Source organism: Pleuronectes platessa, chromosome 15, assembly GCF_947347685.1.
Source record: "Pleuronectes platessa chromosome 15, fPlePla1.1, whole genome shotgun sequence".
NCBI classification, from domain to species: domain Eukaryota; kingdom Metazoa; phylum Chordata; class Actinopteri; order Pleuronectiformes; family Pleuronectidae; genus Pleuronectes; species Pleuronectes platessa.
Window position 1 is genome coordinate 21,636,199 of NC_070640.1, and position 26,174 is coordinate 21,662,372.

The 26,174-nt window shown below is 40.4% G+C and overlaps 2 protein-coding genes across 2 annotated transcripts; both read right to left on the bottom strand.

Annotated features, from left to right (window-relative positions):
- Positions 1-867: 867 nt before the first annotated feature.
- ppp1r14aa (protein phosphatase 1, regulatory (inhibitor) subunit 14Aa) lies at positions 868-8,246 on the bottom strand. The gene is made up of 3 exons (XM_053442184.1): positions 7,932-8,246; positions 5,154-5,234; positions 868-4,859 (listed from the first exon to the last, which is right to left on the bottom strand). Exons 1-3 carry the CDS (start codon positions 8,133-8,135, stop codon positions 4,707-4,709), a joined length of 438 nt encoding a protein of 145 aa, XP_053298159.1. The 5' UTR covers positions 8,136-8,246; the 3' UTR covers positions 868-4,706.
- A 3,650-nt stretch (positions 8,247-11,896) lies between these two features.
- Positions 11,897-16,525, bottom strand: dlb (deltaB). The gene is made up of 7 exons (XM_053441701.1): positions 16,294-16,525; positions 15,971-16,210; positions 15,764-15,821; positions 15,388-15,645; positions 13,885-14,246; positions 13,302-13,518; positions 11,897-12,612 (listed from the first exon to the last, which is right to left on the bottom strand). Exons 1-7 carry the CDS (start codon positions 16,342-16,344, stop codon positions 11,897-11,899), a joined length of 1,902 nt encoding a protein of 633 aa, XP_053297676.1. The 5' UTR covers positions 16,345-16,525.
- Between the last annotated feature and the right edge of the window lie 9,649 nt (positions 16,526-26,174).

Sequence of the window (26,174 nt, forward strand, 5' to 3'; positions counted from 1 at the left end):
ATGAATGAATCGGATAACTTATTAAATATCTATGCATCATGTGCTGTGTATACCATTCAGTCATCAAGCTTCTGTAAACTCACCAGCCCTCAGTTCCACACCTTGAATATCACGTCCTATTTCTCTATGCTTCTTAACCTGCACTTTTATACATGTGTGCTGAGAACAATGTTGGACTTAAATGTGTTACACAATAAAATAAGTTCAATTTATCACTTTTTTCTATCTTTAGATTTAGCTGCAGATGGTTTTAAGGGTAAGAAAAATAGAAATATGTATGTTATTAAATGGTCTATATTTCTATGGTGCTTATAGTCTTATAGATCGCTCTTTACACCACAAGTCACATTCACCAATACAGCGCTACTATATGCTGCGACTTTCTATCACACACCATTCATTCAGGAGCTATTTCAGGTTCGGTAACTTGCCCAAGGACACTTCAGAAAGCAGACTGGAGCAGCCAGGGATCAAACCGCCAACCTTCTGCTTAGTGGACAACCCACTCTATCTCCTGAGTCACAGCAGCCCTTATATTAATTCACATATTAAGATTTCATGGGAGCTCCACTGATGAGTATCCCTTTAAATATTTACCATTTACTGTATAAGTATAATATACGAACAATGTCACATATATCTGTGCCGTCAACAAGAATGTAAATGCAAATATATAGATATATATATATACGTATATGTCTTCGAGTATGCTTGAGTATAGAGAGTAATAATGTGCGAAACAAATGTATGTATGTCATTAGTCTTGAGGAGGAATTATACAGCTGTACTTACTAAACTGGTATTTCTGGTATATAGTCTGCCAAACTGTGACAGCGCTCAAATATTGTACAAAAAAAAAAACACCCATAGTGAAAGAAATGGTTTAATTAGAAACTCAAAGCTCTTTACAGAATCAAAGTTAAGTGAAAAACTGAAAATGAAGTAATAACTCAGTAGCAGTAAAGTGTCATTAAAAACTACAGTGTAAACAGGATTACTGCCAGTGTAACATTTTACTGTACATGTAGATATATAAGTAGACATGACAATAAATAACTTTTATAATTTAACATAAGTTATATATGCATCTAATTGAGCTGTGTTAAAGTTGTGTAACGTGTGTTGAGTGAAAGGTGAAACATACTGTAAGTGTGCCACAGTGCAGCTCAGTGTAACATTGTTACATACATTGATATAAAATGATGCGTGATATTAGATATGTATAAGGATGTTATGTGAAAAAGAAGAACTGTACATTCTCTTTTTCCATCCCTTCATCTACTCTCAGTCAAGTGAACATGTGAGTCGCATGTTTCAGTGCTGGAAATAAATCCTGGTCTTCAGGGAAATAATGTCAGAAAAGAGATGCATGATGTGATCACTGACTTATTATCGACACATGGTAATGTGCAATCTTTTTTTTAAATAAATGCTTAAAGGAATTGTTAAATCCGCTTTCTTACCAAGACTTTAATGAAAAGCTTGATACTCCTTGAATATCTGTTCATTAAATATAGGCTGCAATAAGCTTAGCATTAAGGACTGACAAACAGGGTGAAGCAGCCTGTCTGGAGAGAGGAAAGAAAACTGTTCAAACAGCTCCTCTGAGTTCACTAATTGTTCAATCCTCACAAAAATGAAGAGTAAGAACTGCAACCTGTGGGTGTACTGGCGATATTGGCCAAACTATTGCTCGGCTGATAGCAGGGACTTCATGGAGTCCTGTTATCAATGTGAGGATGCTAGAAGACCAGTGAGTACATTACTTGCATGCAAAATAACAAAACGGGGATCTACACGTCAACACAACGGGACATAGTGCTGCTAAACTCCTCAGGTGATCTTTATTGGTGGTATAGATCTTCTCATCTGTGGGTGTTTTGGTCGGGGTCTTGTCAGAGGGTTTGGTTTTGGCCTCGAGTTTGGTGGTATTGCTGCTGTGAGTTGTTGAAGTGGTAGGGCTCGTGGCGGTAGTGGCTGTGACAGATGACCGGATGCTCGATGCCTTCGCTCTGCAGCTCGTCCTGCTTCTGAACGCCCCCCAGCTTTCCCACCATCTCCTGGATGAAAGTCTGCAGAAGATCAAAAGCGTCACAGGGAGCAGAGGCAACAGCTTTCTAATAAGCCTATTTGGCAGATACTCTGTGTATAATTATGACTCATGTTGAGTAAATAAGATCAACACTGAGGGTGTCCTACAATTGTGATATAGTCTTTTATAACCATGAACGTGCACACTAGTTTATTTTGAGTCAATGTCCGTCTTGCTGAAACTCGCTAAAAATAGTTCACACTCCAGCATGGGCAATTGTTAGCTAAAATCCTACTGTATTACTAAAGCCCACATTTACAAATCAAAGTTTGGGTCATAGGGCTTAAAAATCTGTGAGTGAGTAAAAACTGCCAAAAAATAATAAACACAGAAACCTCAGGACAGACCGATGCCTCGTGTAGCAGGGCACATCAACAAAAAAAACGATAAATACAACAATCATGAGAAGAAACTGTGTCTAACATAAATGTTGTATTGAGTTGTATCAATGTTTAATAGATCTATACAGAATAAAATGTCTGAAAGAGATGAAGGGAGAGGCAGAGTCTGGCATATTTAGGAGATTATTTTTAACAGTTTTGGCCAATGAAGCCTTTTTTCTCTCTTTCTTCTCTTTCACCACCAGTCTCAATTCAACACAGCAATTGAGTTTAGCTTCAATTAAAATATATTCTCTAACTTCAACCAAGACAGTTCCGTTTGTACTTACTAAAAGTAACTGAGTAAACAACTGGAAAAGGCGTTCATAAACATGATAATGTAGATTGACAGTTTCTGCAATATGCATGTTAGATGTTGACATGCTCCAATGCATCTATGACTTTTATAATATATGTATGAATAGATAATTCTGACCATTAAACACATGGTAAATTTACAATATATAATATACAGAAATGAAGCTGCGTTTTCTTTTTTTAAAGAATGTTGTTGTTGCAGAGGAGGCACATGGACATTTTCCGAGGAAGTATTTCAGTTTTGTGCTCATACTTTATATGGAAACATCTGGAAGCATCTGGATCACTGGCCACTGACTGTAAGCCCTGTGTCACTCTTGCCTGTTGGCACTACTAATTAAACCACAAACCACAAAAACACAAATGTGTAAAGCAACATTCATAGAGCCGTTATCAGAGCAGTTACAATGTGGAAGTTATTTTCAACCCTGTTGTTTTGAAGGACTTTGAGTGATATTATGTCCATAGATGGAAGAAGGCTGAGGAGAGCAGCTGGCTCCCAGGAGGAAGCCTTCAGGCCAAGTAGAGGAAGTTCCTATTTTATGTTGTGATCTAATTGTTGTAAATGCTCATAATTCCTCATGAACACAATCAAATAAAGTCACAGTGTATTAGTTTCTATGTACACACCACACAACACTTTATAAACATCCCCTTTGGTTCACATCTATTAGTGCTGTCTGTGTTTCGTGGGGAGATTTTTCCGCCTGATAAAAAATGCAGCATGCAGATGAGCAGTGTTATGTCAACAGTACGAGAAGCAATGGCCAAAACAATCAGCCAAATACTGACAAGTATTTGTTCCGCCCTGGAATCGCTTGGTTCTGTTTTCCTTCGAGAAACATTCATCTGGGGTAATAAAGTTAAGCGTTGTCTTGGCTGCGGCCGTTCATGTTGACACTAATTTAATGTCTGTACATGTCTTTAGGAGCGAACTTTAGTCACATGATGTCGATTTCTCTCAAAGGACAAGCTCAGAGTTGATCAATTCTGTTTGAGAAAAATTCTCTTATTCCCATATGAACAGTGAAACAAGTTCTATTGTCTGTAATCCCTTGTCGTCGCTGGATATTAATATATCCCTTTTCTAATGTCTTTCCAATGTAAGTAAAGGGAGACATTTGCCTTCAGCCAGAGAGACTTTACACTATTTTCGATTTTAAGCCAAACCAAGATATTTCCCTAAACCAAACCAAGTAGTAGTTTTGTTGCCCTAAAGTGTGACGGAAAACTGTCGCCAGAAATTCCTGAAGTCAAACTTCTTTCATTGCAAAAATACAATCCAAGGGTTATCTGAAGTGTAAATAAGGCTACAGTTATTTGACGCTCAGCACAGAAACTGTTAAGATGCAAACATAGTTTGACTAACTCTGTTTCCTGAGGCCTCATTAACTTCTGATAAACTCTGGAATAAACGTTTAACCAGAACAAACTGTTTCAGTGTTTATATAGACTGGGTCCGGCCACATTACTTTGGAATCCAGGAAGCTAATGAAAACAACTTATATGGCAGTTAAAACTATTAAAACTGCACTTCTTGTTCTGCACGTGTCTGTAGCTGAAGTGATCTGTTCTTTTCCCCTGCCACAAGATGGAGCACTTGACAACAAAGCTCTTGTTACATGCACATTTCTCATTAATAAACATCAGTAGTTCTCATGAAAAAATGTATTTGCCATAAAGCTAACCAACATATGATACATTAATAAGCCTTGACAAATTAAATTGATCTGGGCTGATTGTAGTAAATTATTATTTAAATTATTATGTAATCATGATGTAATCTATTGCTACCCAAACCTGCATATATATGTGTGAGTGCTGCTTAACAACAGACTTCAGAATGTGCAACCATACTTTAATGATGCACCTTATCATAGTGTCTGAGATAGCAGCATCTTCCCTGGGCCTCCCTGCTAACCTAACCCTAACCCTCCTGTGTGATGAGGAGTAAGGTGCTGCAGCTTCATCTTCCCGCTCTGTGTGTGTATACTATACATGCAGATTATCATTTGTGTCTTGGCTTGGAAACGTACCTCCGTGTTGTTACTGCACTTTTGAAGAACCTCCTGTTCAAAAAAAAAGGACACGTAAGAAATCAGCAACACAAATACATATTTATTTATCAATATTCTCCAATAAAACACATATTGTCACTTCAGCAGTCAGTGCTGTATAAAATATCAGTTTCAAACATGATTGAGTGACTCTCTGAATAAAATTGGTGCTGAAACCTGAAGAAACCCAATGTTAGATCTGTGTGGCTGAAGACTTAACATTTAACAATGTTGGATCATTAAGAATATCTTCTATCACACAATCAGCACCGTCTCATACTTTTTGAATGACCTCGTTCGTTTTACCTGTAACTTTTTCACTCTGTCCTCGAGGTTCGGCAGATCGATCAACTCGTCAATGTTTACCTCCTCTGGTATATCACCCTCCTGAATTAAACACAAGATCAACACACACGTCACCATAGAAGAAGAATGTTCTGAACCAACATTTCCCCACTGCCACTTGAGTCTGTAAACATTCTTCATGCAGTTTCCTCATTTATTCCCACGTATTCAAAACGTGACGAATGCTTGGGGCATGTTATACTTTTACTAACTGAAATGTTTAAACCCACAGGAGCTGCATCAACACATGAAATGGAAAACTATAGATGTTAAATGTATCATAAAGCTTTCAAGTATATTTCAGTATATTTCAATATTATTTAAAGCAAATATTCAAGTTAGAGTTGTGGGTAATGAAAGTAACAGGTCCTGTAACAATAGAATTGTTGTTACTAGTTCATGCCATAAGTCTTACGATACAAATTGTTATTTGTCAATATGGGCTATACAAATGAAATGTGATTGATTGATTGATGTTGGGGGACCGTCTTGTGTGGTACAAAGACCAAGAGTGATGAGTACTTAGAGCTGAATTTACTGTGAAGACTGACAGAGTTAAATAAGGTCACAAGTAAAGTGAAACAAGACAAGTGATTACATCGCCCATTCTGTATGATTAGTGGGAACGGAACAGAATGAAACAGGTCTTGACAGGGAGGAATGTGTGATATGCATAAAAAGAATATAATTGGTTGTGCTGCCCTCATGTGTCTGACACTCTGAGCAGCTTTATAGGTCATTCAGTTGCCTAGAAATCACTAAGTCTCACAAATCCTGTGAATATCAGGAATACGAGATGCTTGAGAAGATGAATAAATAGAAAGATAAAAGCACAAAGAGAACCTATGCATGTGTTTCATGCTGAACCTGTGTAACCAGGTTAGAAAAATGTTAGAACTTCCTCAAAAATTTAGCAAACATGATGTCCTCTTCGGTTCAGCCTACACCCTCTTCATGTCAATCATTTGTGTTGTTAGGCTCTGGAGGCTGAATAGCAACAATGTTGACGCAGTACAGTAACAGGGGCCTGCTATGTGTGAACAAACAGCCTTTGTACCAGCTGAGTGAAGGGACAGTCTCACCCAGTCTTCCACACCACTGCACTGTTCTGCCTGTGGAATCAGGCATTAGCCCATAAGATTGTAACTGAAAAAATGATCATTCATCAATGAAATTTTGTATCATACACACCCTTCTACCAGGGGAACAACGCAGAGAGCTCAGAGGACGGAGAGAAAATGTCTTACAGAGATGAGGGGGGTCATGTAAGACAGAGCAGTAATGGGAGGGACTTTTCAGTTTCATAACATGACTGTGGCATGCAGTAGAGTCCCTGAAGGCTTAACAGTCCCCTTACGACACCACATTCAAATTCACCACATCCTGATTTTTATTTAGATCAGCAACAAATTGCACACACTCATAACTATCCACGCCTGATTAGTTTAATGGAATATTCTCTGTTTGAAAAAACGTTGTAGCTTGCAATGATAAACATAGGAATTAAAAACATTCCTGGATCTGCCCCCTGATGAGGATTCACACTGAAAGTTGAATGGGTTCATGTTAGGCCCACAACCAATCCATCCACTATTCTTGGAAATCTGTCCATTTGATTTTGTGTAATCTTGCTTAAAAACAAGCATAACCAACAAACAGACAGGGGTAAAAACTTAACCTCCTTCACAGAGGTAATAATTATGCAAGTCTGACTCATTATTTTATGTACTAAGGCTGTTTTACAACTAAAAAGACAGATTAAAAAACAATGAGGAATATATTCTAAAAAGACCATTAGCGAATTCAAATAAAATAAGTGTTTTGAGTAAGAGGACGATGTGAATAAATCACTGGTTTATAAGAGGAAATTTGTTTAGTCCTTATTTCTCACAGTGCTTCCTTATTGTGATCATCTGATGTCTTGTTTAATACTAAAATCAACATTAACACAATCCTGCTTTAACGTCCAAAAAGGAACTCTTCTCCCCCATGACTGCCCCCTGAAAGATCCCACTCCCCCAGCAGCTGCCTCAGCAGCCACATGCACAGTGTCCACCTACTCCTGGGACATATACATACTGCTCTCATCCGCCATAACCTTCTCCTTGTCCCTTTTCTTCATCATTCACACTCATCTCAGCTCCACACTGTCCATGTAAGGCCTGCAGAAACCCCCAAAGACAGACACATGGACCCAGAGAAGAAGGGGACAGCTTTGGAGTGCGCATCTGCACCAGCCCAGGCCTTGTAAGGAGAACCACCCTCTGCTCTGAGGTAAACACTTCATATATCACAGTAGGCCTCAGCCTCAACACTGTCAGCTCACTGTGGCACAAACAATTTCAATTCACTGTCTTTTCTCATGAATTTTGTAAATGTTATTTTCTTGATGTGCTCTGCTCAATGCACGCTCTGTCCGTCCTGGGAGAGGGATCCCTCACATGTAGCTCTCTGCGTTGTTCCCCTGGTAGAAGGTGTTTTGTAGTTGTTTCCTCTCTCTAGTGGGTTACGGGCTGAGGATTTTGCACCTTGTTAAGCCCTATGAGGCAAATTGTGGTTTATGAATATGGGCTACACAAACATTATTTGATTGAATGAATGATTCTTTTTTCAGTTACAGTCTTGTGGGCCACCTCATGCCTGACTCCTTGAACCTATTCTGATGAATGTTATTTGCTGATTAGATGATACTACAGCAGCAGCCTAAGCAGCTCTCCCCCCCTGCCCGCGGACACGCACCTGACCCACGTACAGCCGGTCCAGGCTCTCGTCGATCCACTTCTCCAGGTCCAGCCGCCTCTGTAGCTCCTTCCTGTTGTACTTCACCGTGACCCGTGCGTGTCTCTTCGGGATACTACACCCCTGGTCCTGGTGCGACTCCGGGTCCGATGGCGATACTTCGTCACCCGCCAAAGGCGTCGTGGTGGTCCGGTCCTCTGCCATGTCTTCTGGGGACTGGTCTGACTGGTTCCTCGTGTCTTTCTTTGAGGAGGGGAGAGAACTGGGAGGCGGCGACAGCTCAGACAGGCTGACTGACTACTGCTGCTGCTGTTTGTTCACAGAGCATCATCACAATTACTGAGGGCCTATTTATACATCAGATCACATTATCTCCATAAATCATGTAACAAATTGTAATATATTATTATCATTAGTAGTATTAGTAGTAATATGTTATGATTATTATCATTAGTAGTATTAGTAGTAATAAGTTATGATTATGATTTTGATTATGATTGTTGCTTTATTATTCTATAATCAACTGTTGTTGCTATCTTACAAATTACATCTACAAATATTTCTCTCTTATTCGTTATAATAAGTCTGACAGCTGCAATATAATGGTAACACGACTGTTTTCACCCCTTATTTCTAACTTATCTGTAAACCTAAAATGTATTCAACCACAACAGTTATTATTATTATCATTATTATTATTATTATTATTATTATTATTATTATTATTATTGTTGTTGTTATAATTATTATTGCTGTTTCTAGTATTATGTGCTGCTGTCATTGATATCATCATTATATTTAAAGGCTTAATATCACCTATTATTTTAATTGTAACAACTATTCTGACAGAAGTGTTACACAACTATTCTTGGTCTTCCCTTCTCTCTCTCCACTCTTTTCCATCCACCCCTCCTCTCTTCCCCATTTTTCCCAGCTCACCCCACCGGTGGAGGCAGATGGCCGCCAACAATGAGTCTGGTGTCTGGAGGTTTCTTTCTGTTAAAAACATTCCTCTCCGCAGTCACCAAAGAGGGAACTTTTGTGTTTCTCTATAATATTCTAAAGTACCTTGAGATACACAAATAAAATTGATTTGAACTGAAATGTTGTCTCTGGTGCTCTTTTGTGAGACTATCTATTCTCTATCATTTTGTCAGCTCTCAACCTAACTATGTAAAGTGCCTTGAGATAATGTATATTGTTATTTGGCGCTATACTAAAAAATTCCAATGCCATGTACATTATGTAATCCTATATCTGACACAACAACTTCCCATCTTCATGTGAGCACTTACAGACTCGGACAACTTTTAAATAATAAGCTTCCCTATTTCTAACTCATCTGTAAACCCGAGGAAAGAAAGAAAAAAGGGCAGGAAATCCCAGCAGATTATGTGGGTGTGTCAGCTCAGTGCTCAGCTGCATCAGATCAGTTGATAATGTGACAGAACCTAAACTGTTTGTTAGACAGAACATCAACACATGCCAACAGCACCCAGTGACCTCAGCACCAAGTACACAACTTGACTTCTTTAGAAGCTTTTAAGTCACAGTTGGAAGAGGGTTTCTATCTCCTCCGAGAAATACTTTTAGTAGAACAACTAGGAAATACAACTTTTTAATTCGGTCAGTTATTATTGTCGGCAGATAAATGTTTTTTTGTTATTTCCAGCTTTACTCCAGATTTCAAATTAATCTCAACAGGAAGTTTCCTGAGATCACTAAGATTAGGGATTCTCAAAGTGGGGACCGATGACCACCGAGGAGCCCTGAGGGGTTCCAGGGGTCCCCTGGCTCAAAAGGAAATTAGTTATTTTCACTATAATTTTATCCATTAGTCCACAAGACTGTTGTGGTCCTGCATTCCATACACTATCTGAAATTTAAAAAAAAAAACATCTTGCTGATCCGGGGTTTGTGATCTAGTCTGTTTAAGTATGAGGGGTCAGTAAAGAACGAAAGTTTGAGAACCCCTGACTTAAATATTTATACTTATATATGTTGATAATGATGATAAATGTTTATGCACAGAGCTGTTCATGCCCCTTGAGTGTTCGGTTTGATTTATATATCCTAGTGCTTTTCTAGTCTTGATGACCACTCAAAGTACATCACAGTACAGTTTTGCCATATTCACTCATCACACTGCAGTTCCTTAGATGTTGTTCTTGGGTCTTTTATGACCTCCTGGAGGAGTCGTCGATGCACTCTTGGAGTAATTTTGGTAGGCCGGCCACTCCTGGGAAGGTTCACCATTGTTCCAAGTCTTCTCCATTTGTGGATAATGGCTCTCACCGTGGTTCACTGAAGTCCCTAAGCCTTAGAAATGGCTTTGAAACCCTTTCCAGACTGACACATGTCAATTACCTTGTTTTCCATCTGTTTTGGAATTTCTTTTAGATCGCTTTAGATGTGTTGCTTTTTGAGATCTTTAAGCCTACTTCACTTTGTCAGACAGGTTATATTTAAGTGATTTCTTTATTCAACAGGTCTGGCAGTAATCAGGCCTGGGTGTGGCTAGTGAAATTGAATTCAGCTTTCCAAAAAATTTTGTTAATCACCATTCATTCATGATTTGTCATGGGGGGGCGACTATTTTTTCACACAGGGCCAAGTAGGTTGGGATAGCTTTTTTCCCTTAATAAATGAAATCATCATTTAAAAACTGCATTTTATATTTACTTGGGTTTTTCTTTGTCTAATATAAAAATTGGTTTAATGATCTGAAACATGAAAGTGTGACAAATATGCAAAAACATAAGAAACAAGGAAGGGGGGAAATACTTTTTCACAGCACTGTACGTTGGAAATGTGCCGCACTGTCTCTATGACATATTGTCACACACTTCAGATTTGGATTCGGGATTCAATATCTTCGCAAAGACACTTTGGCACATGGAATGAGATAGACTGGGATCGAGCAGCCAACTTCTGGTTAGAGGACAACCCGCTTTACTTCCTGAACCACAGCTGCCCCAAACAAATAAATTCAGTATTGACTCCCAAGATAAAAGGATGAGTTCATGGTGAAGACATTTTCTTTTCGTTTTCTTCCATTATGTGAAACAGAAACTTAAATCCAGGATCACTTCAAAGCGAATCTTTTATTCCAGATCACAACCACCACACAATGAAATTAAATAATGTGAATGAAAACATGGAACATAACACAAACTTTGGCATGAAATCAAAATGGCACATGAAAGAGCAATGTGATCAGTAGTATATATAAGCTATATATATTTAAATTAAAGTAATGGCTGTCTCTTGTGTGGTAAATCACATTCTCCTTTATATCCCTGCTCTGAATATCTTTGGGATATTTCACACCAGCCTGCACAGCTCATAGAACAGTTGACATACAACAACATCAAGCATCGGTATTCATTCAGCATCATATAAATATATATCTCTACATCTGTGACAATCAAAGTGAAGTAATAAACGCAAGGTTTCAAATAAATAAATAATATAAAAGTTAAAAAATGATGGTACGCACAATAAGGAAAAAATGGGGGATTGAAAGGAAGATTGAAAAGTGAAACAAAACATTCTCTTTTTAAAAAACAACAACAATTATACAAAGTGAACATATTAAAGACAATAACCCATTAAAACATTCTTTTTGGGCAGATTTTCCAAAGGTGTGACTTCCTGTATTTGGTTTGTGTTGTAGGTCCTATGAAAAGTGGGATGTGTTATTTGTCTCTTTGGGTCTTAAACATGGAAGAGCTTTGCCCTGTATAATTTTATAATCTTTGTAAAACAAACATATCAGAATAGTTCATTCGTCAATATTTTGCCTCTTCTTACATTTTTAAGGTATATTATCTCCGGCACGACCAGAGCAGTATTCAGATAATGAATCACGCTCACGTCATGTGCTCATGGTGCACAAAGAGAGAGGCGTAACAAGTGCTAATCTTCTCCTTCCCCTGTTTCCATGTCCATGTTTACTCTCTGCTTTATCTCAGTCCTGCTCCAGAGCCCAGGCCGGCCTCGTCCCTCCACATGAAGTCCGGACGCTCACCTCTGGCCATGCTGCTCTCCACGGGGCTGGGCCTGTACCCAGGTCTGCCGTCTGGGCAGAGTGAGAGGCTGAGGCGAGCTGTGCTGTTACTTATCTTAAACATGCCGTTTGGTCCCAGGAAGGCCTCTCTCTCGCTTCCTGCCACATTGTTGACCGTCTCCAGATCATTGTAAACTGCACTGTCGTTCAGCTGCTTCCTCCCTTGCAGTCTCCTCCTCCTCCTCAAGAAGATAATGCCTGCCACCAGAACCAGCACCAGAACAGCCAGAATGCAGGAGATGGTGAGGGTGGCGGAGGATGGCTGGGAGGCTTGGCGCAAAGCTGGCTTGAAACTGGGCTGAAGCGTGAACTCACAACTTGGACCCATGAAGCCCTTAGGACACTGACATACTGGTCCCGTGAAATGGGTAAAGCAAGTGCCACCATTCTGGCACGGACGGGCGCCACAGGCGTCTGAGCGTACACTGCAGTTCTTGCCAGTGTACCCCAGGGTGCAGGAGCAGGTGTAGTCGTTCACACCATCTTGGCAAGTTCCAGCATTCTGACAGGGGCTTGAGGCGCAATCGTCGATGTTGATCTGGCAGTTGGCGCCGGTGAAGGCTGCCTGACAGCGGCACAAGATGCTCTGACCAAGATCCAGACAATCGCCTCCTGCAGAACAGAGAAATACTGACGTCAGCATCCAAGCGGTCAAAGACAACCATTCAGTTTACCTCAGAAGGTGTTTTAACAAAATACCATTTAATACTGTCTTTGTAGTTTTGATATTGGCACATATTCACTAAAACAATTTCATATAAACCGGACTCAGAAGGCTTGCATGCTTCCACAGTTACTGCACTACAGCAGAGGCACACTCAACATTTCATCTATATATTATAGTATTTGTATATTTATATCTTACCTTTGTAATATTTCGCATTTTGTAATATTATTGTGTGCTATTTTTATATTGTGTCTTTTATTTTACTATCTTAAAGCTGGATGCGGGCACAATAACAAATTTCACTACACATTGTACCATGTATAATTGTGTACGTATTATCTTATCTTAAACAGTTATGTGCAATCTATTCACTGTACATATTATGACACTTAATATATTTTGTTACACTGTATATACCAGTTTAGTTACATTTAAATTTGTTCTATATATTCCTGTATATTTCTATTTCTTTATATTCTTTCACCCAAGTACTGCATGCTGCTTATGTTATGCAAATTTCCCCATGAAGGACTAATAAAGGACTTCTTAATCTTAATCTTATTTTATATTGAGCCAAAAGAAAACGACTGTTTTGCTGTTAGGCCACAAGGGGTCGCCAGAGAGGGCCACTCACCATTCAGACAGGGCCTGTTGCTGCAGCGGTCCAGCTTCTTCTCACAGTTGGAGCCGGTGTAACTGGGGGGGCAGCGGCAGGTGTAGCCTCCGGTCATCGTCTCCACACAGGTGCCACCGTTGAAGCAGGGACCATCTGCACACGTCATGGCGATGATCTCACAGTTCTTTCCATAGAAGCCCTGAGGGCAGGTGCATGAGTAGTCATTCTCCAGGTCCTGAGGGGGGATGGAAGAAAAACCTACATGTTAATGAGAAGTATATAAAGTTTTAACTGTTTTACGTTTTTTAGACTGTGAGGTTAGATAGCAACTGCTCCGTTTGTGTTGAGTTGTGAGAGAAAAGAGAAAGTTTTGCTCTGTGTTGCCCAGCTGAGGCCTACCATAACTACTGGGATGTAAGTCAGTCACACTGCCTGCTGTAACCCTTAACATTGTTGTTTGGGCATGAATTACTTTTGAGGTTTATCTCTCTTTGTATCTGTTCTTGTGCTTCTGAATGGGATCGGATAACTTGATCTTATCTTGTCCTAAGGGACTCCTCTCATTCTTTTTTTGTACAATGGAACCTTATCTTAAACTTACATTGCAGCTGCCTCCGTTCTTGCAGGGGTTGCTGTCACACTCATTGGTTTCCAGCTCACAGTTGGTGCCTCCGAAGCCAGGCCTGCAGGTGCAGGTGTAGCTGCCCTGTCCTGTGTTGGTGCAGGTGGCACCATTGGCGCAGGGCTTGTGGTTGGTGCAGTAGTTGAGGTCCTGGTCACAGAAGAGGCCCCCCCAGCCCTCCTGACAGTTGCACTGCCACGGCTGGTTGCACGTCCCGTGGAGGCAGCCTGGATAGCGGACGCATTCGGTGCAGGAGGGGCCCTGCCAGCCCATGCGACACGTACAGCCCCCTGGGGCCTCGCAGTAGCCGTGCTTCTCATTGCAGTCAGCCGAGCAGATGGCTGTGGAGAAGAGGGAGGGTGTGTGATTACAATGGGCACGCCTTCTCTTACAAACACACTACTGGCCCCCCTGTCTGACCCCACTCCTGTTCCAGACTTCACTGTTGGTTAAGTATTAAGCCAAGCAGCTGGTAGGCACACTGCCGGAGAGAAATGCTTTCTTTTATCTCCTTCCCGTTACACACACACGCACACACAAAGACACCCAGATCACCTTGGAAAATGAATGTGTATATCTGATGGGGCCACAGCTCTTTCTCTCATTGTAATAGAGAACAAAAGGCAGATGGGACACTGAAGAGTCTCTTTTTTAAGAATAAAACACAACACTACAGGATATTACTCAGGGAAAGGAATGACTCTATATACTCTGAAAACATCCCAGCTCTAAGTGTCAGTGTAGCACCTCAAATATAGTATCTGAGCAGTAAGATAAACACACACACACTTTGTATCTGATTATGCTTTGATAAATCCTTAGTTGGATTTTTGAATTTATGGGACGAGGAAACATTGGGATTTTCCATTTGTGTTAATATTTTGTGATCTGACTTGTTGGCTTCATTATTTTAAGGCTCTCAATTCCTTTATGTGGAAGTATATGTCATTTTAAGAAAATATTTTAGCTACACTGTTTTTATACTCAATATAGAGAGCTGTCACAGTTCTTAGAAGGATACCTGTTATTTTACTCTATTCATCCTTTTTAGTGTTGCTTATCATATTCTTTCATATTCACACTGTGTATATTTATTTACCTGATTATGTCTAACTGTAGTGCTGAGTTGTTGTTTTTTCCCAATAGTAACGCTGTTTTAAAGGGTGTGATCTGAACAGAGATAATTATTGTATTTATGAAAGTATCAATAACACAGGTTTACTAAATCTATGCAATTTACAGTTTGTGAAGATTAAAAATAAAGTTAAATTATAAAAAATATTTTTAAAGGATTAAGAGGTAAGCTTTTAAATTATATAGTGGATGTTTAAATTATATTGTAGATGTCCAAATCTACTTGTATGTGTGTGGATGAATCTAGTGTTTTATTTCTAACTTGCTCCCTCCACAGGTCAGGCCAGTCAGTGGACCACTGGTACAGCATCTGAGTGCCTTGCTCGAGGGAACTCCAAAAACACTTACGCTCAGAGCAGTAGTTTCCCTTCCAGCCCTCCAGGCAGATGCGGTTGCCCTCCTCGTCGCAGGTGTAGTGACCCAGCGTGTCGTCCCTCGGTCTGCAGTATTCTGCGCAGCCGTCTCCGAAGTAGTACTCATCGCAGAAGACGTGGTAAGAGTAGCGCAACTCGCTCTGCTCGCCAAAGTGCACGTCCTGGGACCAGTCCTCCCCGATGGCCAGTCTCCTCTTGGTCGCCAGGCGGCTCACGAGATTGTTTTGGTTGTCTGTGGGGAAAAGCTAGTTTTTAGAACAGTTGCATCTTGCAAATAAGCCCGTGCGTAATAGGGTAACTATATTAAATACGGTCCAACTACTAAGAGTAGGGACAACAGCACCACCTACCTGTGTATTCAGTGGGGGATTCTGCGTTCCAAGCTTCAATGATCAACGAAAATGTTCCCTGGAACCGAAAGAAATAATCATTTATCCAACATGAATCGATTCAACAGGAGACTAACCCTGGTTTGTATAGACGGTCTTTAAAAACAACAATAAGCCATTTTAAATAAAAACACTTTTAGACATGCGTAACAAAGATGTTCCATTTACCGGCCACTTGAAGTGGAAAGGCACGCGGATGGGTGCGCTGCTGGAGATGGAGGTGTGGTCGGCCCTGATAACGTTGGTGTGTCCGGTGCCAAAGGTGCAAGGAGGCTCTGCGGAGATCACATCCTCCGGGTGTTTTAGGCAAATCCTGAAAAATATATGGCAGTCCCTGTGTCTCCTGCAGATGCGCTGCGCCGTGTTGAATGAATGGATCTTCAACTCAAACACACCAGAGGAACATACCTGCAGTGACAAAGAGCTGATGTCAGACACGTGTACTGACAGACATCGTGAGGTTAATTTAGGAGAAACAGAAAACAACTTACTGTGTGCACTAAGGCCAGAGCCAGGAGGTATCTGATGTGTAGATTTGCCATTTCTGTTTAAGTGAATGTCCACATTCGTTGTTTGCAACGGTATTCCCAAAAGTTACAGAGGAAAAAATTCACAGTAGAGGACAAATCCCCACAAAAAGAAAAAAGTTTAAACAATGGGCTATATGATCCTCTTGATATCCCTTAAATCCTCCTTCTTCTTCAGTTCCTCCGTCCTATTGCTGGCCCTACACTTGTTTTGGTCCTGGTGCGTAAAGGCGCACTGTGGATTTATACCCAGCGATGCTGCGCGTCACGGACAAAGAGGTGGAGCCGGGGCAGACCTCAGGGGAGCAGCCTGGCACAGGAGGCCTGTCGGGGGATTTAGGCAACCTACAGTACATCTGGACACAGTTAGGAATATGCATTAGAAGCTGGCGTAGGGCAAATATGTGGAGAATTAGATGAATTTTAATTAACTATGGGCCTGGTGTGGGGGATGGACCAGCTTGAAGAGTCATATTGAAGAACGTGTTTAATAGTAGCCCGATCTTGTGGTTGGAGTGAGATTCTACCAAAATAAAGATGAAAACGTTTCATCAAAGAGACAACAACATTAGTCAAACATCGGGGTGAACTTAATGAGCATGCCACAATGTTTATGAAGCCCTCCTGCATCCCGCAGCTATTTAGATCATTGTTTACAAAAGTGTTTTTCACTTTGGGTCTTGCCTACACTCTAAAGAAAGATCAGAAGGAAGCAGGGAAGAATGGCACATCGCCTTCCTTTCTTTACATCCAACATTATAATTGCTCTGACGCGTGTGCGATGGTGGAGAATTGGAAGGTCCACATTGTGCGTCTATAGCGAATACTGATAGAAGGGCCTCTTCTGTTGTCCTCTTGAGTCTGAAGAAGGGGGGGGGGGCAAGAAAGTGTGTGTGTCTGTGTGTGAGTGTGTATGTGTGTGTGGGGGGGAGGGTAGAGGGGGTTGCGGGGTTTGGACTATCATGTTGCTTTTGTCTGGACCTCATAGGAACAGCTGTATGGTAATCAACGGCACATGGTCGCCCCTGTGGGGCTCCAACCCCAGCTATTGTCTCCGCAAAGCGTCTAAACCCCCCCCCCCCCCCCCCCCCCCCCCCCCCCCCCCCCCCCACATAAGCACGCGCGCACACAAACTCCACCATAACTCCTTATTGATTTAGGAAGAAGTGCGGTCGGCTGTCGGTTCCAGCACCTGTCGCCTGCAGCAGGGGTGATTTGGTTCAGAGTAAACACACCTAAACTGTTATTTAAACAGAAGAGCTGATCCAAACCACCACGACTCATATCTGGACTAATATAAGACTATGTGTCCTATAACTGAACAGAACAATAAGCCACTTCACAATTCATGTTGTATGAGTTTTTAAGAGTCCTATAATACAGAATTGATTACATTGGTTTGTATGTATATGATGACGGCCACCTAAAGGTTTAGTTTAACCACTTTTACAACCCAACACATGCTGCCTGTTGACATGGTTGTGAGTTTGATCCAGATTTTCTGAATCCAGAGGACTCCTCGAGTGAACAAAAAAATGGGACACATCAGACATGTCAAGATCGCACCAGTTTATTTATAGCAACTACTATTTATTCATCTCACACACAACAGGCATGTGTGATGTGTGATTATGTGCATATATATGGATGTGATGGCAGCAGGGTGGAGGATGGGAGGTGGGGCCTATTGATATTAAAATGAGTTAGAGGGACGCGTGCCTGCAGTGGCCCCCCGTATATCCTGACACGCTTCCCTGCACGGCAACGTGGACAAAGGAGGGAGGAAACACACAGTTGTATGTAAACTAAGCAAAGTGTTGTCAGAGAAGACTCACAGCTCTGTCGGTTATTAATGGTCAATAATCGTGTATGTCAAACCTTACAAGTCCTGAGCAGTTTCTACAAGTGGAACCAAATACTTCCAATGAGGAAGTCCAGACAAAATGAGAATACTTGTTTTTTAGTTTGCCCATATAATCGGCTTGCAATTCCTCCTAATCAACCACACAAGAATGAAATATGTGATCCATGATCTATTTACTCATTGATTATTGTATGATTATCAGTTTACAGTAAACTAATATCCAACCTAATGTTGATTTGTGGTTTTATGGCATGGAAACTACTCTGCTATTGTTTCTTAGAGTCAAATCAAACATTCTTTAATATTCCCTTGACTTTGACTTATTTTTTATATCCTCCTCTTAATATAACAAAATAATATATAGACAGGACACATGACACAATGGTGAAAATAGGCCTCTGGATAAGTGGGTACAAGCACCAGCTATATGACTGCAAATAATCCTCCATCTTCCCAAATTATAAACTATAATATTTTATATTATAAAATTTCAGAAATCCTCAGCAGAATTTTACTCACCAAGGTTTTTTTTAATTATCTATTTATTTATTAGAACCTATATCAGAATTTGAATATTGTATATGAGGAAAGTGTTGTGATTAGAGTGGACAGATTATATCATTGGGTTGAGAATGATTTGAATGAACTATCAACTGAGCCTGATCCTCATATCTGGTTTGTCTTTGAATGTGTGGGGGATCAAAACTAAGCAGAAATTAAATTTCCGGTCTTTGTTCGCACATCAAATCATGTCTACATGCTGAAAGAGCATTTTAAAACTTGTCAATATATGAATTGTAGTTCCGTGTGTTTGTGTGTAAATCTTTCTATACATCTCCTGTCACACACATAACCCATCATCCCCCTCTATTCCATTCTGAGAGGTGCACCCAAATGTGAGTCCTGCCTCCATCTACACCTGCTACCTGCTGCATCTCTCTGTGAAGGAGGGTGTGTATGTGTGTGCCTTTGTGTCAGGGGAGCAGATGGACAGTGCACCCTCACTGGTCATCATCTGTATTAACTTGCAGGAGTGTGACATGAGCGTGCCACGGGGCATGGGAACCGAAAAGGAGTCATGTCATCCCCCTCGGACCTCCCATTAGCCTGAGTGGCCGGCATCTGCCTCATCTCCAGCCCACAGCAGCTTGAGGATCCGTCTTCTCCCCAAGGACATTTGGAAACAGAGAGGTGGTGGGGGTGCAAATCTGACCCAAGCAGGCCCTCGAGGGAGATGTTTGGGCTGTTGTGGCAGCTTCTGAAGCCCAGCCTCCTGTCTGAATGTGGGACAATGGAAGGTGTGGAATGGATGTGTGGTGGGTTCTGTTTGTCTGTGTGTGTGTGTGTGTGTGTGTGTGTGTGTGTGTGTGTGTGTGTGTATATGCAGCCTCAAATGTATGCATGTCATTTGCTTGATTAGTTGATCTCATTAATATGCTGGATGCAGAAACACTGTCGGGTACCAAACAATGCACCGGCCTGGCACCTCCCCACTGAGCAGATTTACAGAAGTGAAAGGAGGCCCAAGGAGTCTAGAGTCGCATTCAAGCAAATCACTGGCTAATTATAATACAGACAGAAATACTGTGTCTTATGACTTTACTGTCCCTGCTCACAGGTCACAAAATCAGTGTTTTGAAACCTTTTAGGCCGTTGACCTCTCGTTTCCTCTGGCCATCTGTGCTGACTTCGGCAATTTACTGTTCCTTTATCCTTCCTCCAGACTTTAGAGACAGTCGGCTTATACAGGAAGATATATTGTACTTTCCTTTGACGACCCATATGTCCCAGTATTTTAACCATTTAAGGCCTGTTAATCTTTTTTCACTCAATATGTGCCCATACACAATGAAATATTTATGGTTCATATTCATCAAATTCATATCCTACCAAACACTGAAGTCTCCTTCATTCCCCATTGCCACAACCCAAATAGACCATTTAGCCGACTACTTACAAATAGACATTTAGAGATTGACCGAGCTGTCAATTTATTTGACAAATGACCAAGATGCTTTTCAGGGAAGAAAATATATAATTAGATTAGAACAAGTAGATACATAAATAGTGGGGTGAGTGTTTGTGGTAGAGGCAACATACTAAACATAAAAAAATGTGATCAAAGATCTTTGACTGACACTGACTAGCAGCTTTCATTCACTGTGACATCAGGCTCATCAGAACAAGATAATGCAATAATTGCAAAGTTGTGGAAGTTGTTTTTTAGTTGACAACCATTTAAAAATATGATTTCTCCAATAAGATTGTTTTCTTACAGTTTTATCCTTTTAGCTTTGAAGAAATCAATTAATTCACAACAAAATTGTTCTTCTATTAACTTGTTTTTATTTTGATCTTCAGTTATGTACTAAACTCAAGTCAATCAATGAAGTTCAATCAAATTATATTTGTATAGCCCATATTCACAAATCACAATTTGTCTCAAAGGGCTTTAACAAGGTGTAAATGTAAAAGTCAACTCAACATATCAAAATAGTGTTTTGAGATTTGGAAGTTTGGCTCTGGTGTCAGTCCAATGAGCTCAAGGAACAGTTTCTGAGACACAAAGTATATAGATTAAGTTCCTCTGGTTCCCTCAACCACGATGGTTGCTGTCTTGTGGGGAGATCCAGGGCTTAACTGCTGATCATCGATGATGGCATATTTCATCACATGCCTACCAAGGCTTGCCTCAAACTCTTCCGTGTACTGGAAAGCAAATGAAAACATACGTTAGCATGTTCAAGATAATGAGCTGGATGATTACTGCAGACTTTTTACACTGTCACGCTTAGTGATTTCAGTTGATCAATAGATACATTATTTATTCTATTTGTACCCTTTTACAAACACACATAAAAAAATATTCTATCACTGAAAAATAACAGATGCTTCTTTTTTGTTGTTTTATCACCAAATTTAAGCGGCATGTTATATGACCAAATTGGCCCACTAAAACTTCACCGAAAAATGTTACTTCACTCATTATCTCCTCAGCACTATGCCGATGGAGGGCTGGCGAAGTGTTGGAGTCCACAAAACACTTTTGGAGTCTCAGGGGTAAACAGTGTTGCAGCCAAATCCGATACAATTGAAGTGTAGAAAATTTCAAACGTAATTTAACAGAAAAAAACATAACATGCCTCCATACTGCTCGTGTGGTGTCATCAAGGTTCCAAGCCCCGACATTCATATTCAACTCGAATCGGCATTATGTACACTATGTTTTAGACTAAAAGTTCCCAACCGGAAGACGCGATGCTAGCAGGTATAGCGATCCTAACGTACACCCTGTGTGTGCCCTTGGACGAGAGCTTGTCTGCAGTGTGTGTGCGTGTGAACGTTAATGCGGCTCCAGAGAAAGATATGGTATGGTAAAACATGGTGTAAATGATGCCGACATAAATAAAATGTAGTAAAACGGCTAACAAACAACAAATATCACTGTTTTAAATTAAAAATACATAGACTTATATTACAAACAAACTAACCTGAGTTATATCAACTAATGCAGGGCATCACTCAATAAAGTCTTTGATTGCATGAGCCTCATATATGATTTCTTGCCTACAAAGAGAGAACGTTGTGGCCATTTCTTGGCAACCATTTGGGATTTTCCCCTTTTTGTCTCTTCACAAGAGGTTCGCTCTCTTTTTGTCCAACGTTATCAATCCAATACAATTAATATAAATGCCTAAATACATCAGTTTTTTTTTGTATTTTCTTGTAAATGTAATGAAACTTGCCTTGAATGTCCTCATCCGGTTTTTTAGCTTTGAGTGCTAAGTTGATCTGCCACGATGCTATTAGCTTTGTCCTTCAAAGCGCTTGAGATTTCTAGTTATTCTGTGGGTGAATTTCAATAGTTTAGAGTGTCTTCTCTAGTCCATTGCAAACCAGAAGTCCCTACCCAGGCACGTTTAGGGGACTTAAAATCCTAAACTAAGTTGAGGAAAAATTAAGTTGTCTGGCCAGTTTTATGAAGTTACTACAATTTAAAGTTAATTTCAAATCAATAAATGCAGAAATTTGATCTCAAATTACAAACAATATTAAGTTGATTTAATTATCAACAACATATTATTTCATCATAACTCAACAAAATGATGCTTATTTAAATCAATACATTTGAATATTGAATTTTGCAGTCATGCATTTAATTTAGTGGTTCTAACAGGTCCCCTGAATCACGTTTTAGACAGTGCACCTGTGTGCAGCACTTTTTCTACAATCACCGGCGAGCACAGCTGTCAGGTGCAATTTGGTGTTCCGCTTTTTCTCCTGAACTACAGCGACCTGCTACAGTGATAACGTTGACGTTTTTGTCTCTCCACTAACTCTATCATTAAGTAGCAATATTACATCTATACAATATGCCTACTCACATATTCTGCCACAAATAAAGCTTCGATTACAAATGTCATTGCTTCTCCCTTCATCTAACCCTAACCCTAACCCTAACCGACATTTTTTCTTAAATACTTTAAACATTGACACACTTTTCCATTATCTTAAAAACTGTTTCTTCCAATCAATGTTGTAAATATTGTAATGTTGTTGATGTGTTCAGTTACACGTGGAATCTATTGCACGTCTGGGCGTCCTGGGAGTGGGACCCTTCACACGTGGCTCTCTTTGAGGCTTCTATCATTTTTTTCCCTGTTTAAGTTTTTCTAGGGGTAGTTTTTCTTACACTTGTTGAGGGTTAAGAGCAGAAGATGCACCATTTTAAGCCCCATTAGATAAATTATTTGCGATTATGGACTTTACAAATTGGACTGTATAAAATTGGATTGACTGGTTGATTGATTTGATATACACATTAGCCCATTTGTGCCACATATTACTTAATATATATTAACTAGGGTTATCAACTCTTAACCCCATGATCAATATTCAATTTGAGAACATGACATCTACTACTGTAGAAGGGCACTCAGTAGAACTCATACCTCCGCCATGGCCCAACAGTCCCCTTAAATTCAATCAAGATATCAGTTCTCTAAATATGCCAGATTGAAAGTCATCAGGATCCATAAATAATTCCCTAGGAAAAAGGTAAAATGTTGAATGATGGCCTTGCAATGTTTAGGAAAACAAAGTCCTGGATCTGCCCCAGATCTGGATCCACACCCTGATTTACTGGGTTTTACCCTGATCCTTACCGCATCCCTCCACCAAGATTCATGCTCTGCGGTGTCTTTTTGTGCAATGATGCTTAGAAGCCAACAATAGGGGTGAAAACCTGACCTTGGTTGAGATAATAACGTCATAATTGGTAAATGGTCTGTATTTATTTAGAGTGTGACCGCTCAAAGTGCTTTACAGTACGGTTGTTTTTTCCATTCACACACACATTCATACTGTGCATCTGCTGGCAGCACATTTTCTATGTGAATGGCACAGCTGTCAGGGCCAATTTGGGGTTCAGTATCTTGCCCATGGACACTTCGGTATGTTGAATGGGGAAGACTGGCAGTAAACTTCCTACCTTCTGGTTAGAGGGTGACCCGCTTTACTTCCTGAGCCGCAATAGGCAATGTGAGGTATGTGGCATATTTGATTTCTTAACCAAGTCTGTACCTATAAAAGCCCTGCTTCTAATAAACAATGTTAAACTTCCTAGGAACAGTGACAAATTGTGTGACAGGGGATAGGGTTACAGTAACCAAAACAATCCTTTAGAAGAGCACGAGTCTCTGGTTGTAACAACCAACTGAAGTGTTTTCTACCTTTAGCTATAAAATACACAATGCAAATGCAGTTTAATGTGTGATGATGTGTTTTCTTGGTTTCTTTGTGTATCTCCACAGAACCAGTCAATAAGGTACCATACATACACAAGGATCACAAACACTCTCTGCAATGGTGGTTGTTTAGGGGCTGGTGGATTAATACAAATTTCATAAGGATAAAAAAAAAAACATATCTTAACATATAGAACAAATAAAATCATATGACGTTAATCGAACTGTTTGGATTAGCAGCAGATGTGTAATTACTCTTTTTGTTGGGGCACAAATGTGGCCATGACAATAATTTAATCTCATCCAAGCAGCGAGACAGATCTGCCGTCCTTCAGTGCAACCTTTCCTCCGCAAGCCCCGACTCCTGCAGCAGCTTCAGTGGCAGATGGGAGATGAAAGAGGGAGCTGGGAGGAACAAGGGAATGAGAACAGGTGGGGGTTAAAACTGAAGAAAAGGAAAGGGCACAGGGGTCAACTGGGGCAATAGAAAGGGGGAGGAGCCCCACATTTAGATTTGCACTGGGACAGATCGATGGATAGATTTTTTCAACGTTTTATTGTCGTTTTCAATCCGTCTCATTTTGCCAGATGTCAACTTACTACTGTGACAAGTGGACATTTTCTATAGGTTGAGTTTTGGAGAAAGATGAAAAATCTAGAAACAATTCTAGAAATACAATTAGAAATATTTTGTTAAATCAAAACTGTTAACTGTAACAGTATCTAGTCAAACATGTAACTCATTTTATTGTAGTGTATATTGAATCCTAAACATTTGCTATTTTTGTGGATTCAAACAAGCGTGGAATAGTACCATCAAATTTCTGTTAAGGCATTTATTCAGTGAATTAAATCAGTTACACTTTTAGCGTAAATATTCCCTTTCTAAGTACAATAGACAAAGTCGTATTTTATTCCAAAGAGATGGAAGAGAGTAAGAAGTGAGTAGAATACAGTTTTATAGGCATTCAAAGTGAATAATGCTCTTTCAGAAAGGCTTAAGTCTCAGGTTTAAGGGCTCCATAAAGAACCAAAGGTAAAAAGACTGGCACACAATGTGAATACAGCTGCCTATTCAGGACCCCAGCCCCCCCAGCCAGACACTAATGCTGCCCCCTGCCTTCCAGCTATGGAGGAAGCCCCAGAAGACTGTTGAACTCCTGCTGCATCCCGCCCCTGCACCCCTCCCTGCTGCAGCAGGCCAGACCTGCCCCAGCAGCTGTTTAACCAACTGAGGCTGCAGAGCAGAGGGTGCTGCGGCAGAACAATGCAGTTTGAGTTAACTCTCCCTCTCTCTGTGTTTGTGTGTATGTGTGTGTGTGTATGTGTGTACTTGCACCAGTATATAATTAAGAATGCAGTCTACAGATCAGTAACCCCACATCCTTAGATGCATTGTTACATTAAAAGATGGAGCGGGATGTTTTAAAATTTCGACGATTTGTGATAAATATCCAAATGAATACTGTACCTACTGTAATAGCACATTTAACTGCTGAATTCACACAAAATCTGGGAAAATGTGAAATTTGAATAAATATGTTCTGCCTTTTTAATGTTCTAAAGTTTGAATGAGCAGTAGCCCTGGATGCATGCATTACTAATAAACTGTTATTTCATACAGTTGGGAAAAGTGTTTTTTTCCAAGCCGAGGGTCAGGTGCAGGTAAAATGTTAGCAATGATCTTGCAGTTTAAAAACCTGAAATATAAGAATGAAAGTTACACCCCACGATCATGTGGGGCTATGAGCCGAATAACATGTAAGATCACTGTCACAAATCAACACCAAGCCTTTAAAAACAGCCCAAACCGTGGGATTTATTACCATCAAACAACAGAATAAACTCAACGTTTAAAATCCCAAGCTGAGGCCCAGAAGCACCAGCAGTCCCCACACTGCAAGCTTCTCTTCTGATCTTGGCACATTAGTAGCCATACAAGTGGATTCCACTACCACTTGACACAAAATGGCTACCACCATGAGGTTAACTAATATTACTTCATATACATTAAACGATATTTACACAGGTGACTAATACAAAAGTGGAGTGCAACAGCCACAAACAAAAAGGGGCACAACTAGGCCACCTAGAAAGTTGCTGCCATTCACAAACAGAACAGAGACCCAACAAGGGTGAGCTGTCACTTCCACAAGCCAAAATGGACACCCAGTGGCCCTCAACCACATCCACACTCACTCAGCTACAAATCATTTGAATGTCTGGTTCTTAGT